Source organism: Lepisosteus platostomus, chromosome 24 (genome assembly GCF_059453375.1).
Source record: "Lepisosteus platostomus isolate fLepPlt1 chromosome 24, fLepPlt1.hap1, whole genome shotgun sequence".
NCBI classification, from domain to species: Eukaryota; Metazoa; Chordata; class Actinopteri; order Semionotiformes; family Lepisosteidae; genus Lepisosteus; species Lepisosteus platostomus.
Window position 1 is genome coordinate 17,845,934 of NC_142634.1, and position 14,279 is coordinate 17,860,212.

The following is a 14,279-nucleotide window of genomic DNA, read 5'->3' on the forward strand; positions in this document are numbered from 1 at the left end:
TAATCCTACCAATAGTCATGTAAAGAAAGTTTAATTTACTTTGACGCCTTTGGTCATGCGATCTCTGCTTAGTTAAGTAAGGTAATCTCGTTGAAGCGACTAGTTACAAATATTTATTTACTTTCTTGTGTTTGCAGATACCCAATTTAGTCTCATAAACTAGCCATTCAACTCGCTTGAATTGCGTCGCTTTTCGATATATTACGGTCACTTCTGGGAAAACCAACAATATTGTTTTGCCAAAAGCTCAACCCTTATATCATAATAAAACGCACCAATTCACAGTTTTAAAACAAACAACGTCGAAATAACTTAATATTATTTAGTTTATTTGATAAAATTCTTACTCTTAATATAACTTAAACAAGCAACATTGACTCTCGAATTCTCCAACTCTTACTTTGTGGTACAACCCAACTGAACTTTACCATAGTTGCAAAGAGGGGACATGGAAATATTAGTATGTCATAAAATAAAGGATATTGTCCAAAAACTAAAATATTTAAAGAATAATTTAATTTCTATACTTTAAATAAAACTACTAACTCTATTTAATTATTTAAGCTACATTTTCAAAATCCCTAGACTGGCATGTGGTTTGCACACCCCTCTGAGGTGCATTGGTCCGGCTGCAGCAGCGCGCTGCTCCGACACACGTGGGCCAACATGGCTGCCTCCTGCGAGAGACGAGCCGCTTGAGTTCCTGGCTGCTAGCCCTGAAAACGCTCTGGTTTATGTGTTAAAACGTTAGCTGTAGCCACGCCAGGGAGACAGGTCTTGGTACAGCTTGAGAGGCGCTGCAGCAATGGCACAGAGGAAGAAGAGGTTCACCAGGAAGAAGCGCCATGCCGCGCACCGGGAGCCCGATGCGGACTCGGACGGAGGCGATTTCGAGCTGGCTGCCGAAGCCAGCTGCGATGACACGGCGACCAAAAAGGTTAAATTCCGCTAAAAATCCCAAGGGGACGCACAGTGAAAGGGGTACACGCTGTCTGCGGCGGTTAGTGACATGGGGTGGTTTAGTGAACCAGGAGAATGTACTCTTAATCGCATACAATCTGGGTAGCAGTATTCTTGTTGAAACGAGGTATCTGGTCAGCGTACTACTGTACAATCAGCGCAACACTGAGTCAGAGTGGACAAATTGTACGTGAAACATTATCTGTTTAAAAACGTAAAACTTCCAATACACCGAAGTGACTGAAATATGCCTATGTGCACGATATGAAACTGATCCAATGCCAGTACTGTAATGTGTACAACCGTCAGATACCTTGTCACCACCTTTGTGTTTGCCCTGTTCTCTCTCAGGTGGGTAAGAAACTACCACGCTTCCCAGCTCCTTCTGACTGCCTGTCGGACGTGGAGCCCGACACGAGGGAGCTTGTTCGGGCTCAGAACAAGAAGAAAAAGAAATCTGGAGGCTTCCAGTCGATGGGTAAGCGACCAGAGCAGCTCTTTAATCATTACACTGCGAACTCGGGGTGGAGCTGTGGTCAGGGTTCTGGACGGGTAACTGGGAAGTTGTGGGTTCCCAGGTGAGACACTGCTGTTGTGCTCTTGAGCAAGGTGCTTCACTCGGATTGGTTTAGTAAAGACCCACGGGTATAAATGTGTGCAGATATAAGCTGCTTGGATGTGACTGTCAGCCAGATAATATAATGGAGCTCTGGAAGGTTGTGTTCAGACAGTGCTGGATGTAATATTCTGGATGTCTTCGTGGGATGTTGCACTCTTTAAGGTTCATTGTGACTAAAAGTACAGGACAGGAGGATATTGAACTCCATGATGTTTTTTTAATTCTGTCTGAGATGTGTACAGTGCAGTTACAGTGTCAGGATTACCTGATCCTAATCGGACATGTCTGGTCCTGATGACTGAACCTCGTGCGTGGAGAGCCCCAGTCCCGCAGACCTGATTTCATACAGTTACGAACAACTGATTTCCATACTTGAATAAATTAAAATTGCTAAAGGCTTGGATAAATCACAACATTAAGGACACTTGACTCTTTTGGGACCCTTGTTGTGGATGATATGGTCTGATAGTCATGATTATTCTTGGACAAAGGAGTCATGGGTGGTTAATGAAAAATGTAGTGGCTTACTTAATCAGGTATTTGTAATGATTAGCTTTAAATTGCAAACTTCAGATTCAGTTCAGTGTTCATATAAGTATCTCGGTAAAAAAACTGGATGACACTGATGTAACAGGACATATCATAGTTTTGGTTTTAGACTGGTTTATTTTTGTGCTTGTATTTTCTAGGCCTGAGCTACCCCGTGTTTAAGGGGGTGATGAAGAAAGGCTACAAGGTTCCCACCCCCATCCAGAGAAAAGTAAGTGATCTGCAGTGCTATCTGGTTTCTGTCTATCTGGACACTGCGTGTCTTGAACCTCTGTATCAGTGCTTGCTTTAGGTTAGTGTTTTTAACAGTCACATTTCATTAAACTTTACTGATTTTACCCAGAAAAAGGGTACTAAACAGGGTCAGGAAAAGGGAGTAACTCTTAATTAACTGTCATCCTTAGAATTTAACTGAATACATTGTCTCAAAACATCTTAACTGATTGAAAGGCAGGAAGCTTAAATAAACTGAGGGTAGTACTTCTTTGGGGAGCTGGTAGCATTATGCATGTATTCCGCAATGTTATGATCATAAAATGTAACTGATTAGTGGTGTCAAAAAAGTGTCATTTGAAAAACATGGCATCGTTTTCTTTCCTGCTTGCCCTCTCCCTAGACAATTCCACTGATTCTCGAAGGCAGGGATGTGGTTGCCATGGCGAGGACGGGCAGTGGCAAGACTGCGGCCTTCCTCATCCCCCTGTTTGAGCGGCTGAAGGCTCCCCAGGCCCAGACCGGCGCCCGCGCCCTCATCCTGTCGCCCACCCGGGAGCTGGCGCTGCAGACGCTGAAGTTCACCAAGGAGGTAGGAGAGCTGTCCTCTCCCAGCACGGTGGCCTGGGCGCCCAGGCGTGTCAGTCAGTCAGAGATCCGCAGAGAACAACCACATCATCTGCCCTGCAACCCCCTTCTCGGCGAATCTGCTGTCGGCCACGTTTGTATTGCTCTGTCATGTTGTCAAGTGGCTGTAACGCAATTTGAGATGTTGCTTATCATGTAAAGGGCTCTCTAAAGACTGATGGGTGAGATAGAACATTTTTCTGTGTCACAACATGGTAACTATGTTGATCACACTCTTAAAAGTAGCAACCCTTTTACAGCTAAAAAAAACATACAGGTGAGGAAGAGAAAACGTTAAGGTCAAGATCAGCTTGATGGATCCAGGGACACGAGATCACATGCATGTAAATAGCAAGTGTTAACTACAGTGTAAATGCCTTAAAAGGAGTGAGAAGGTTAGTTTGTGGCAGGTGTCTACTCTGAAGAAATGCACAAACCCTCTTTATACAGAGTTGTAGCAAGTTGAAAATGTTAATGTAAAGATCAGATGACTGGTGTAATTTTGTGTTGTCGTCTTTCAGCTTGGGAAGTTCACTGGCCTTAAAACTGCGTTGATCCTTGGAGGAGACAGGTGAGTGTGAGCCTTCTGCAGTGGCTTGGCCTTGTGTTTGCTCATGCTATGAAGAGCAGTGAGCAAATTAATAATTGTAATATTGTGGTTCACAAAGTGAAGAATCTGTAAAACGCACAGAAATGATTGCGTATTAAAATGACAGTTGCAGTGTGTGTTCTGAATGGAATATTACCCGTCGACATGATAATGAAAGAGCTGTGTCTGTTTCAGAATGGATGATCAGTTTGCGGCCCTACACGAGAACCCAGATATGTAAGTTGTGTATCAGATCTTTAAAGCAGAGTCCCTCCTGTTCCATATTGATCATCTCACAGTTCCATCCTCACAGCTTTCTTTTTGTAAGCATGTTGCAATGTACAGCTCTGGCATTTGGAGCCTTGTGGTTCACGTTCAGTGACCTTGTACAACGGCTGATTTTGTCACTAATGCTTTTGAAGGAGTTCCTACTTAACAAACCTTGACCATGGCTGTTTGGAGTTCAAATGACAATAGCTTCCTATAGCAGTAGTTGTGCAGTTTGCATTTTTTCTCATTGTATTGCTTGAAAAAACAAACATTAGCCCCAGACTGGCATTATGTAAGGCATTGGCATTTTTTATCTTGTATATAAAGCAAACGTGTTTAAGTGTGTCCCTAGCTGAGGCGAATTCAGACGTGTGTTGTCACTCTAGCACTTGTCTACAGCACAGGTTTGCTCAAGGAGCACGTGTCAGAACTGACTCTCTGGCAGCAGTCACCGAGCTCCGGCCCCTGTCTGTTTCCTCAGCATCATCGGCACGCCGGGGCGCCTGATGCACGTGGCTGTGGAGATGAACCTCAAGCTCCGGGGTGTGGAGTACGTGGTGTTCGACGAGGCCGACAGGTGAGCAGTGTGGCCGGGTGCAGCCGTTGCCTTTGAGCTGCTTGATCTCTTGTTTCAGGGCTGTGGTCAGTGGGACGCATCTGGTTTTACACTGATGCCTCTACTGCTCATCTTGTCTCTCATTGTGGAGGCAGGGCTCATGCTGGGTAAACTATACGAGTATGTACCCAGTTTTATTTTGGGGTTTCTGTGTGCCCTTGTTTGGGTTTATTGGAATATATAGTTGGTGTGTGGATCCTGACTTAGTCTTTTCTCTGCGTAAGCAGTTTGACAGCGCGTGTCCTGCAGACAGTCCTTTTAAAGGTGGGCCCTGCCTCTGTCTCTCCAGGCTGTTTGAGATGGGCTTTGCTGAGCAGCTGCAGGAGATTATCCGCCGGCTCCCAGAGGCCCGGCAGACGCTGCTCTTCTCTGCCACGCTGCCCAAGCTGCTGGTGGAGTTCGCCCGGGCCGGTAAGAAATCGACCGCCCCCCGTCCTTCAGGGTTGTGTCTATCTGCCCGCCTCTTTCTCCCCAGTAAGGGCCTTTCTTGCTCTTCGCGTTGACCCACGTTTCAAAATCCCGAGCTGTCGTTGTGCCGTCCTAGGCAACAAGCAGAACTTCAGGAACGTTTCTTCCCTTCGTGGAATTGCAGCATCCTGAGTTTGAAGAGGGATCCTGCTGCTTCACAGCTGGACTCCTGAGTGTTGTGCAGGAATAGTTTTCTTAACCCATTTCTTTTCACAATAAAAATTCTTTGAAAAAGTATGTTGAAAAACCTAATTATTGAAGATCATCTGAACAGCCTTGATGATTCGGACTAGCTGCCAACAGGCTCATTGAAGCTTCTTAATTCAGTCTGGGAGATTGTTTACAGGAGCAGACGATCAAGAAGATCTGATTTGAATGGGGATAAAAGATTCAAATGAAAAAGATGGCTGAAACTCTGTTTTGTTTTCTTCTGCAAGACATGTTTAACCTTTTTTTCTGACATGTTTTCCAGGGCTAACAGAACCAGTGCTGATCCGCCTGGATGTGGACACCAAGCTGAGTGATCAGCTGAAGGTAAGGGTGGAGCTCTGTGGACTGGAGTACAGCACTGACAAGCCTCTTGTCACGTCCCGGACTCGCGTTACAACTGGCCAGTCGTTGTAATAATTTTCCTGCGGAACTGAGAGTCACGCCGATAAAGATCAGAATTACTTGAAGGTCTGTAGTTTATCACATTGTGCACTGTAGAGTTACTGATGCATGTTGATTCGGATGAAGATTTTAACGCATAAATGAACAACACATTGACAGCAGCTTTATTTGGTAAGTACCCTTTCTCGTCAGTTAGGGCCTGAATAGTGCCCTATCCTAAACAGTCACCTGTGGTGTTTTAGACTGCATCCAGCCTGAGTTAGGATGTCATAACGTTTGATAGCTGGGTAATCAGAGCAGCCTTCTGGGCGATTGCAGTGGGCTGCGCCCTGTTTGCTGAGCATTGGTCCGGTGACAGTGAAGATGTGTCCTGTCCTGTACGTTCACGATGAATACCATAGGCCAGAGAGAGGCAGCCCAGCTCCTCTAACTGAGCTTCCTCGACTCTCTCCCCAGCTGGCCTTCTTCCAGCTGCGGCAGGACGACAAGCCGGCGCTGCTGCTGCACCTGCTGAGGAGCGTGGTGAAGCCCCAGGAGCAGACTGTGGTCTTCGCGGCCACCAAGCACCACGTGGAGTATTTGAAGGAGGTGAGCTGTGACCAAGGGCCATGCGGCCGCAAGCAGTCTCACTCTGTGCGTCGTAGGACAGCATTTTCATTGGTGGGCCAGTGGGAGCAGTGAGTCCGGAGAGGACCAGGGTTTGTTGTTGAGTGGAAAAGAAAGGTGTGAGTTTTCAGAAAACGATCCCCTGTAATGAAAGGAACTTGAATTCCTTATCTCATATCTTTATTACCCTGCAGTGTGCAATTAAAGGTAATCCTTAAATATACTAGAATTAAGACTTGATCAAATAGTAAATGTAATTAAGATGTTCTGTTTCTCAGGTTTTATCGTCGGAGGGGGTGGACTGCTCCTACATCTACAGTGCCCTGGACCAGACTGCGCGCAAGATCAACATCGGCCGTTTCGTCCACAGGAAGTGCATGGTGATGCTGGTGACTGACGTGGCGGCTCGTGGTATCGATATCCCCCTGCTGGACAATGTCATCAACTACAACTTTCCCTCCAAGGCCAAGCTCTTCCTGCACAGAGTTGGTACGCGTGCACTGTGCTGACTGGGCGGGGGAGACAGTGTGGCCTCTTTGATCACAGAGTCTGCCAGCAATGTCCATCTCTCAGTGGGGTCTTAAACTGCACTGATGTACTTAGCTGCTCACACTGCTATTCAGTGATGCAGGTGATTGACGTGTCTTAGACTGAAATCTGTACTCTTGTCTTATTTTGTTTGCATATTCTTTGTTTTGCAAATGTACAGCATTCTGTGCTTGAAGCTCCAGTTTTGAATGATTTACAGAAATGTAAATATCTGTCTTCAGAGCATCGCAGTGGACAGTGGATTTGATGGGAGTCCCTGTACTAAGTCAGTGCCAGTCCAGAATTACAATATATAGCTGGACACCTTTGCTAAAAACTCTAGAAGAAATGGTGTAACAAAGCTGTTGTGTCTTCGTGTTTCTGTGGCTGCGTATCGCAGGTCGTGTGGCTCGTGCTGGCAGGACTGGAACGGCGTACAGCCTGGTCTGCCCTGACGAGGTGCCCTTCATGTTTGATCTCCATCTCTTCCTGGGCCGCCCCCTTCAGTTTGCCACAGCTGGCCTGCCCCAAGGTACGCTGCCTCTCCTCTGCACACATCCTGGTTAAATCCAAAAGGAGCACAGTAAGACTGCACTGCCTCATCCGTCTCAGGTTTGAAAACGAGCGGCATCTTATATTGCCAGTAGCCAGTACTAGGTATTTAAAGCTTGTTATGACATTGCTATAGACATTTGGAGCTACTGGTTGCTTAACTTATACATTTAAATCAACAAGATCAAGGGTCCATCCTTACGGTTAACTTGAAGAATTTTTAAGATGTTAGATATGTTAGGTGCATTTGTTTGCAATGTATTAAAGCTTTGTTGTTTAGCATTAAGTGATTTGGACTTCTAAATAGAAAGTCTCTATACTTTTGACATCCCCATCTCAAAAGTCTTTTTCCTTGCCATGGTAGACAGTTCCCTGCCTTTGAGACAGAGCTGTGTGTCACTCTTTCTGCCCGTTTCCAGATGTAGATGGGGTGTTTGGCCGTGTGCCCCAAAGTGTGTTGGATGACGAGGAAGCTCTGCTGATCGCTGCGCATCAGAACTCGCAGGACCTCCAGAACCTGCGCCGCGTGGCGGAGAACGCATACAAACAGTACCTGCGGTCCCGGCCCAGCCCCTCGGCGGAGTCCATCAAGAGGGCCAAGGGTGTGGATTTGTCCAGCCTGGCTGTCCATCCGCTGCTGGGTCAGTTCTGCCTTTCGCTCCTCTCTGTGTCTACTGCCGCTGCTCTGTCCTTCCTTTCCCTGCTGTCTGCCCTCCCTCACTTGTCTCTCTCTTCCTCTTCCCTCTCTCTCCTAACGTATGCCCTTGTTTCCCTCTTTCCTTCCCTCCTGCTGGTTGCCCTCTACCTGCAGTGTGTAACATGCTCTCTGTGCGCTTCCACACGTAGGATCTGCACTGGGGGGCGAGGAGCTGGACAGATTGAAGATGGTGGACGGCGTCAAAAACTACAAATCGAAGGCTGTAAGCTCCTCAGCCGCCTGATTCTCTGGTTCACACTTTGCTCTTACACAGTGGTCCTTCGCTGTATTTTGCCACTTATTTCTGTAGCTCTTCAGCGCATTACAGGGCATCCCTGATATACGTTTCCCCACTCTAACTTTGTCAAGTTATCATGAACATAACGTACAAATTTCCGTTTGTCGACTAAGTGAATTTTCTTTTAGATGAGGTTTTGTTGCGTAGCTGGAGGTGCACCTAAGAGATGACGAGTTTGATCACATTTTTCTTTGCCTAGAGCAGATCAGGTACTGTCAAGAACATGAGAAGGACAATCGGGCACAATCTGTCCACTTTTAAAGGCAAGGTCATATAAGTGAGCGTTTGGTTAAGTTTATTTCAAATATCCCTTAAAATGCTTAAAATTGTAATTGTAATCTTAAAAATGATTGGTCAATCAACATAAGACATGTACATGTACTGTGTTTGTATACTTACCAGGGAAACAAACTTACAGTGGTCCTACTTATTCCTTCTCTTTTGTGGGCAAATTCCTACTCTCTTGTACGTATACTTTTTGTTTAGCTAGAAGAAAAACACTCAGTCCCGACTTTATTCCACTAACTCTCATGGGGGAAAACCTCCCGCCTTAAAGTGCAGGGGCAACGTTTCTGCTCCTACGGGCGCAAACCCTCCATTTTCACCCTGTTCTGGAGGGGAAGAATGTCTCCCGACGCCTCGTGTCGCCCCACACCGCGGCCTTCTGGTCCTGATCCCCCATGTGCCTCCGGCTTGAGCGCGCACCACAGCTGGCTGGGCGCTCTTCCAGCTGTTGGGCAGCTGTGCTGCCAGGGCTTTGGGCTGGGCCCCAGCTGGGCCCTGGGGCGCCGCTCGGGAGCTCACGGGGACACCGCTGTCTTCCAGACCATCTTCGAGATCAACTCGAGCAGCAGGACGGCGGCCAGCGAGGTGATGCGGGCGAAGCGGCGCCGCGACGCGGGGCGGGTGGGCAGCTTCCTGCGGGCGCGAGAGGACAAGGCGGCCGAGGGCCCGGCGAGCCAGCCTGCCGCTGGCGCCGCCCTGCAGGCCGAGAGCGACGAAGAGCACATCCAGGTACGGCTCCTCGGCGCCCCCTGCGGGCCAGAGCTGCTTTAGTTAGAAAAGCTTTGTGCCAACGTACACCTTCGTCTGGGGTTTTATCTTAACGTTTATCGTGTCAGATTATCAGAGATTTCCGTTACCAAGTCCCATAGAGTTTATTACTCATTTTTACCTATGGAGGATTGTCTTGCCAGAGACGTTACCTGTCTGCTACCTTGGGGACCAGGGTTCTGCCCATCCAGTTCTCCTGGATACGAGGAGCACCTGGGCTCACTCTGGGTGCAGGAGATCTCTTGAACAAGCCCACACGGGACGCGCACGGACGTCAGAGATGATTTATGCACGAGTCTCAGCAGTCTGACCTGAGCTCCTCACTCCCGTTTCCTCCTCTTCCTCACGTTGTCGGAAGATGAATGCTCTAATAGGCGGGTGTGTCTGCTGGTCCTCTTGCTGGGCACAGGGATTAGAACCACTGGTGCTGCTGGTTAAGTGGGTGTGGAACAGTACAAAGGAGGTTCCAGATTCTGGGTGAAAGAAGAGAAAGGTGCTCAAGTGTTGTGTTGGGTGTCTGCAGGGAGTGTTTTCTGCAGTGCTGGGTGGGAAGAGGAAGATGACGCAGGGAGAGGCAGAGGCTCCGAAGAAGAAGAAGAAGAGGGAGACCTTCTGTGACCAGGAGTTTTACATCCCCTATCGACCCAAGGACTTCGACTCTGAGAGAGGGTAGGACCAGATTCAGGTCACGGCCTTTTTTCTTGCTCTTGAAGTGGTCGGAGTGTCCATTTCGGCTTGTTTCCATTCCTAATCGGTCACTTTTTTTTTTTGTTTAATGTAGAGGGGCACTGAAAATAAAATGATATGGTTTACTCGCCTGGGTACTTGCAGAGTGTGTTGTTTCAGACACTCAGTCAACTTGCCTGTTGCTAATTGGGGCCAAGCCTTTGAAAGTGAGAATAAATGTCCCAAATTAAGACGTGCTATAAACCAAAAATTCAGAATGAGAAGTATCAGTAAATTAAGTACATGATATACAGTGCAGTGCAGTAAATTGTAGTGATGTTAATCCAATTTTCAGTCTTGTGTTGCTTGACTTTGAGTGAATAGTGAAAGTTGCATAAAGAAGATGCATAAGATACTTGCAATGATCTTTCATTTAACAGACGTCCTCTGGCTTTAAAGAAATGGTCAGAAGTCTGAAACTGAGCAGTGCAGAGTGTGAGTCTCTCCTGCCCGTTGCTGTGTTCACAGGCTCAGTCTTGTTGGGGAAGGCAGCACTTTTGAGCAGCAGGCGTCTGGGGCTGTGTTGGACCTCATGGGTGACGAGGGTGACAAGATGAGCCAACACAAGAATATGCTGAAGTGGTAAGAATACTGAGGGCCTTCCTGAAGATTGTGTCCATCACTGCTAGGGCCGTTCATTTTCTGTCTTGATTTTGGAGTAATTAGCTGTCATTGTAATCTTTTTCACCAATTTTAATGTCAATGATTCATAGCCCTCTGAGATTTTGACTTGATTTAAGTATGATTTTTGAACATTCAGCTAATGATCATTGTAAGCTAAACACATCTAAATTTATGTGGGAAGGATATTTGTCACATGGTTGCTGATTTATTTTCAACAGCAACTTTAAACATGATGGCCTAGCCTGTGAAACTGCAGGATTGACCTACCAGTTAAACCACTTGTGAACTCTGCTTGAGGCCTTGATGAGGGAGAACACTCAGTGGCTTGTGGTTCTGAATCCAGACATCACTGGTCCAACTGTGTCGTGTTGGTAGCTCTCGGTGTCTCTCTCCAGGGACAGGAAGAAGAAACGCTTTGTGCGGGAGACAGGAAAAGAAGACCAAAAGAAGAAAGTTCGGACAGAGAGTGGCCAGCTGATCAGCAGCTCTTACAAGAAAAACCTGTATCCTTCCTCAGTCTGGCTGGGAGAGAGCCCCCTGTGCCTCTGTCCCAGTTTCCCCTCTGTCTGTAACCCTGTGTATGTTCTGTCTGCACTGAGACTGAGCTGCATAGTTCCTTTCCATCCGTGACCACACGGGTCTCGTCCAGCCCCTTTCAGCTCCTAGTAGCAAATTGATGTGAGAACCTCATCCTGGCTTTTCTTGAAAGGCAGGGTATTGGCTTAGACAGCACGGCTGGATAGCTGGTTCCAGACGCTCTCAGCACTTTGTGTAAAAAGAAATGTTTACTGTTCTCAGGCTGCTTGTCGCTGCTACTTGGTCTTGTCTTTCAAGTACAGATCATAGTAGGGATTTTTATCCACCTTTACACTTACCTAACATTCCTATGGAAACATGAGAAAACCCGAAGAAGAGCACTCTAGAATGAATTGGACAGGTATATTTTAATGGGAGGTTAATCTTTAAAAGTTTGAAAGTGACTTTTTACAGAGGCCTACTAGCACCACAGAAATGAGATTATATTGCATATTGTTTTTAAACAGTTATCTCATTTAAACATTTTTTTTTTAAGTGGCACTAGTAGGCTTCTGTATTTTGATAGAATTAGTTGCATTTTTTTGTAACCTTCAACTTAAAGATGTATTTGTATGAAGGTAATATCCAGTTCTACTACTTTGTAACAGATTACCATGTCAGTATGGTGGTAGTGAGTCGTAGTGAGATGGGTTTTTTCCCCCCATTACATTCTGCTTCAGCATCTACATTCAACATTGCATGATGCACAAAACCAAATTGCTATCCCCTGCAGCAACTGCCTGATCTGTGTTATGAATGGCATTGTGTGGCTTGGGTATTGTCCATGACTGGTGACTGCTTACTTGAATGTCATGGAGTTATGTGGAGAAACAGTACCATCTGTTGTTTTTTACTGCATATGAATGTCTGCAGCACCGACAGCACTCTCCCATGCTGTACATGTAGAGGGCAGCAGTGGAGCTGCAGGGTGAGCCCACACACAGGGTTCGGAGCACAGTGCCAGCTGACAGGCTGAGCTGAGACGGGCAGCCCTGCACTGGGGCGGTGGAACAGGAATGCTCAGTCAGTAAAAGAGAAAGTGCAGTTCTCAAAGTGGCACCGGGGAGTCCGGGAGAGTAAACAAGTGAGAATAAGAAAACGCAGCGAGGAAGGTGTTCGACATCAGGGAGGCACACCCAGTGGCAGAACTTAAATCACTGGAGTGACAAGATAAGTACCTGCTAATGAAGGGCAGGGGTTTCTGATAAACCCCCATACCGTGTACGTACGGCCCTGGAGGAACATCGAGACGGCGTGGAACAGGGGTGTAGATGCAGCTCTCTTTTCCCTTGGTGTGTGTCCTTGACCTTTGGCCCCACAGCTATGAGCAGTGGAAGAAGAAGTACAAGATGGAGGATGGAGCATCTGATTCTGAGGGAGAAGGAGGTGGCAGTGGGGCAAGGAGAGCAAGTACAGGTAAGGTCTCCTCCGTTGCAGGGAACGGGAGAGTGGATTCTTCTTGAAATCTGTCTTCCTGTGGTTCTTGGATCTGTCCTAGGATGGATCAGATGTAGGTGGACAAGGACTATACAGTATTTTATCTTCCTATCTAATGCTACTTTGGTGGTTTGCTTCGTTTAGGTCGTTTATGGCCATTGACCAAAAACTGTCCAGTTAAGTTAGTGAGTTGTGCCTCCCAGGCTAGAGGGCATTTCCTCTGTATTCATGTGCCTCCAGCCCCTGTATAAGCATTGATCATTTACATTTATTGCAGAAAAGATTAATCTACAATCTAGTTGTGTACTGAACCACGAGCATGCAATGCTAAGAAACCTTTAAAATATATTGACAATCTAATTGGCAGAAATTATTCTAAGTCAGCCACATCCACCACCCAGACATATGAATTATTCATGAAGTCTGAGACTCTTGTTTTAACAATTTCCTCAGCTAATTTTCTGAGACTCGGTTCCCAGTAATTAAGCAGTTAAGGAGGGTGTGGCTGTTGAAGGGCCCTGTGTTCGGCTCTGACCGCGGGTCCTGTGCTCATGTCTGCTGACAGGGAGGAAGGGCGGGAGAGGTCCGCAGCCCCAGAAGCACAGCCCTGGGCCCAGGCCGCGCTCCGAGCTGAAGAGCCGGGATCAGATCCTCAAGCAGCGCAAGAAGAGGGAGAAGCAGCAGTTCCTGCAGAGCGGAGGGCTCAAGAAACTCCGCAGGAAGAACAGGCAGCACGTCGGGGAGGTGGCAAGGTCTGGCTTTGGCAGGGGAACCAGCAGGAAAGGCAAGCTGAGGAAGAGGCTCTGAGGAGGGGAGATGAGACGGCACACCCAGCTGGACTCCAGGGCAGAGGGAGCGTCCAGCTCCCACATGTGGACTGCGTTGGAAAGCACATGGAGCTGTGGTCAGACTTCTTGGTGATCAGAGAAGAGGGCTCTGCTTTCATGTCTAAAGCTGCAGTTGAGCTGCCTACTGTTGGTGGCTTGACTAGTAAGACTCTACATATCCCATGATATAACCATTCTTAAAAGCTTGCCCAGCAATTATTTTCAAAACGTGCGTTAGAGAATTTGCATCTCCGATCCATGCTAGTTCTCTGTTTCTGAATAAAAAAAGTGTGGTGATCCATGTTGCTATTAATTGAGTTATGACAGCCACAACCAGGCAGCAGGCAGTAGGGAATGTTCAGGGTGTGCAATACTGAACGCAACACAAGAAGTGGCATCTGTGTGAACCACAGTTTTGGCACTGAAATTGTACCTGTCGGCGCCTCTGGAGTGGAGAGTACGACTGTGAACTTCCATTCCAGTGAAATAGATGAGCTCCCCAGCTATCCTATGGAAGAGCTAACTGAGATGTACTTTTGCTTCCGTGTCCCGAGATTAGGGTGGTTACAATTGATCACATTCATTCATTCTCCAACCACTTCATCCAATTTAGGGTCACCGGGATAGGCTCTGGCTCCCCAGCAAGCAACAGGCACAAGGTGGGGTACACCCTAGACGGACGCCAGTCCGTGACCGAGCAGAGACGCACATTCACACCAGGGCCAGTTAACCCACCAGCATGTCTGGGGACTGTGGGGAGGAATTTGGGGAGGAACCATTATTACAAGTATGCAGTTATTTATGTTGTGACGGCTGTCTTTCTAATCATTTC

At 47.1% G+C, this 14,279-nt stretch overlaps 1 protein-coding gene across 1 annotated transcript; it reads left to right on the plus strand.

Annotated features, from left to right (window-relative positions):
- The first annotated feature begins 638 nt into the window (after nucleotides 1-638).
- ddx54 (DEAD (Asp-Glu-Ala-Asp) box polypeptide 54) lies at nucleotides 639-13,744 on the plus strand. Its single transcript, XM_088618257.1, has 20 exons — nucleotides 639-937; nucleotides 1,312-1,438; nucleotides 2,269-2,339; nucleotides 2,745-2,933; nucleotides 3,490-3,539; nucleotides 3,753-3,794; nucleotides 4,309-4,404; nucleotides 4,733-4,854; nucleotides 5,384-5,445; nucleotides 5,980-6,111; nucleotides 6,408-6,618; nucleotides 7,058-7,189; nucleotides 7,629-7,850; nucleotides 8,056-8,129; nucleotides 9,030-9,218; nucleotides 9,781-9,926; nucleotides 10,452-10,565; nucleotides 11,003-11,110; nucleotides 12,505-12,599; nucleotides 13,186-13,744. The coding sequence occupies exons 1-20, from the start codon at nucleotides 806-808 to the stop codon at nucleotides 13,425-13,427; spliced, it is 2,556 nt and encodes an 851-aa protein (XP_088474383.1). The 5' UTR covers nucleotides 639-805; the 3' UTR covers nucleotides 13,428-13,744.
- Nucleotides 13,745-14,279: the final 535 nt, after the last annotated feature.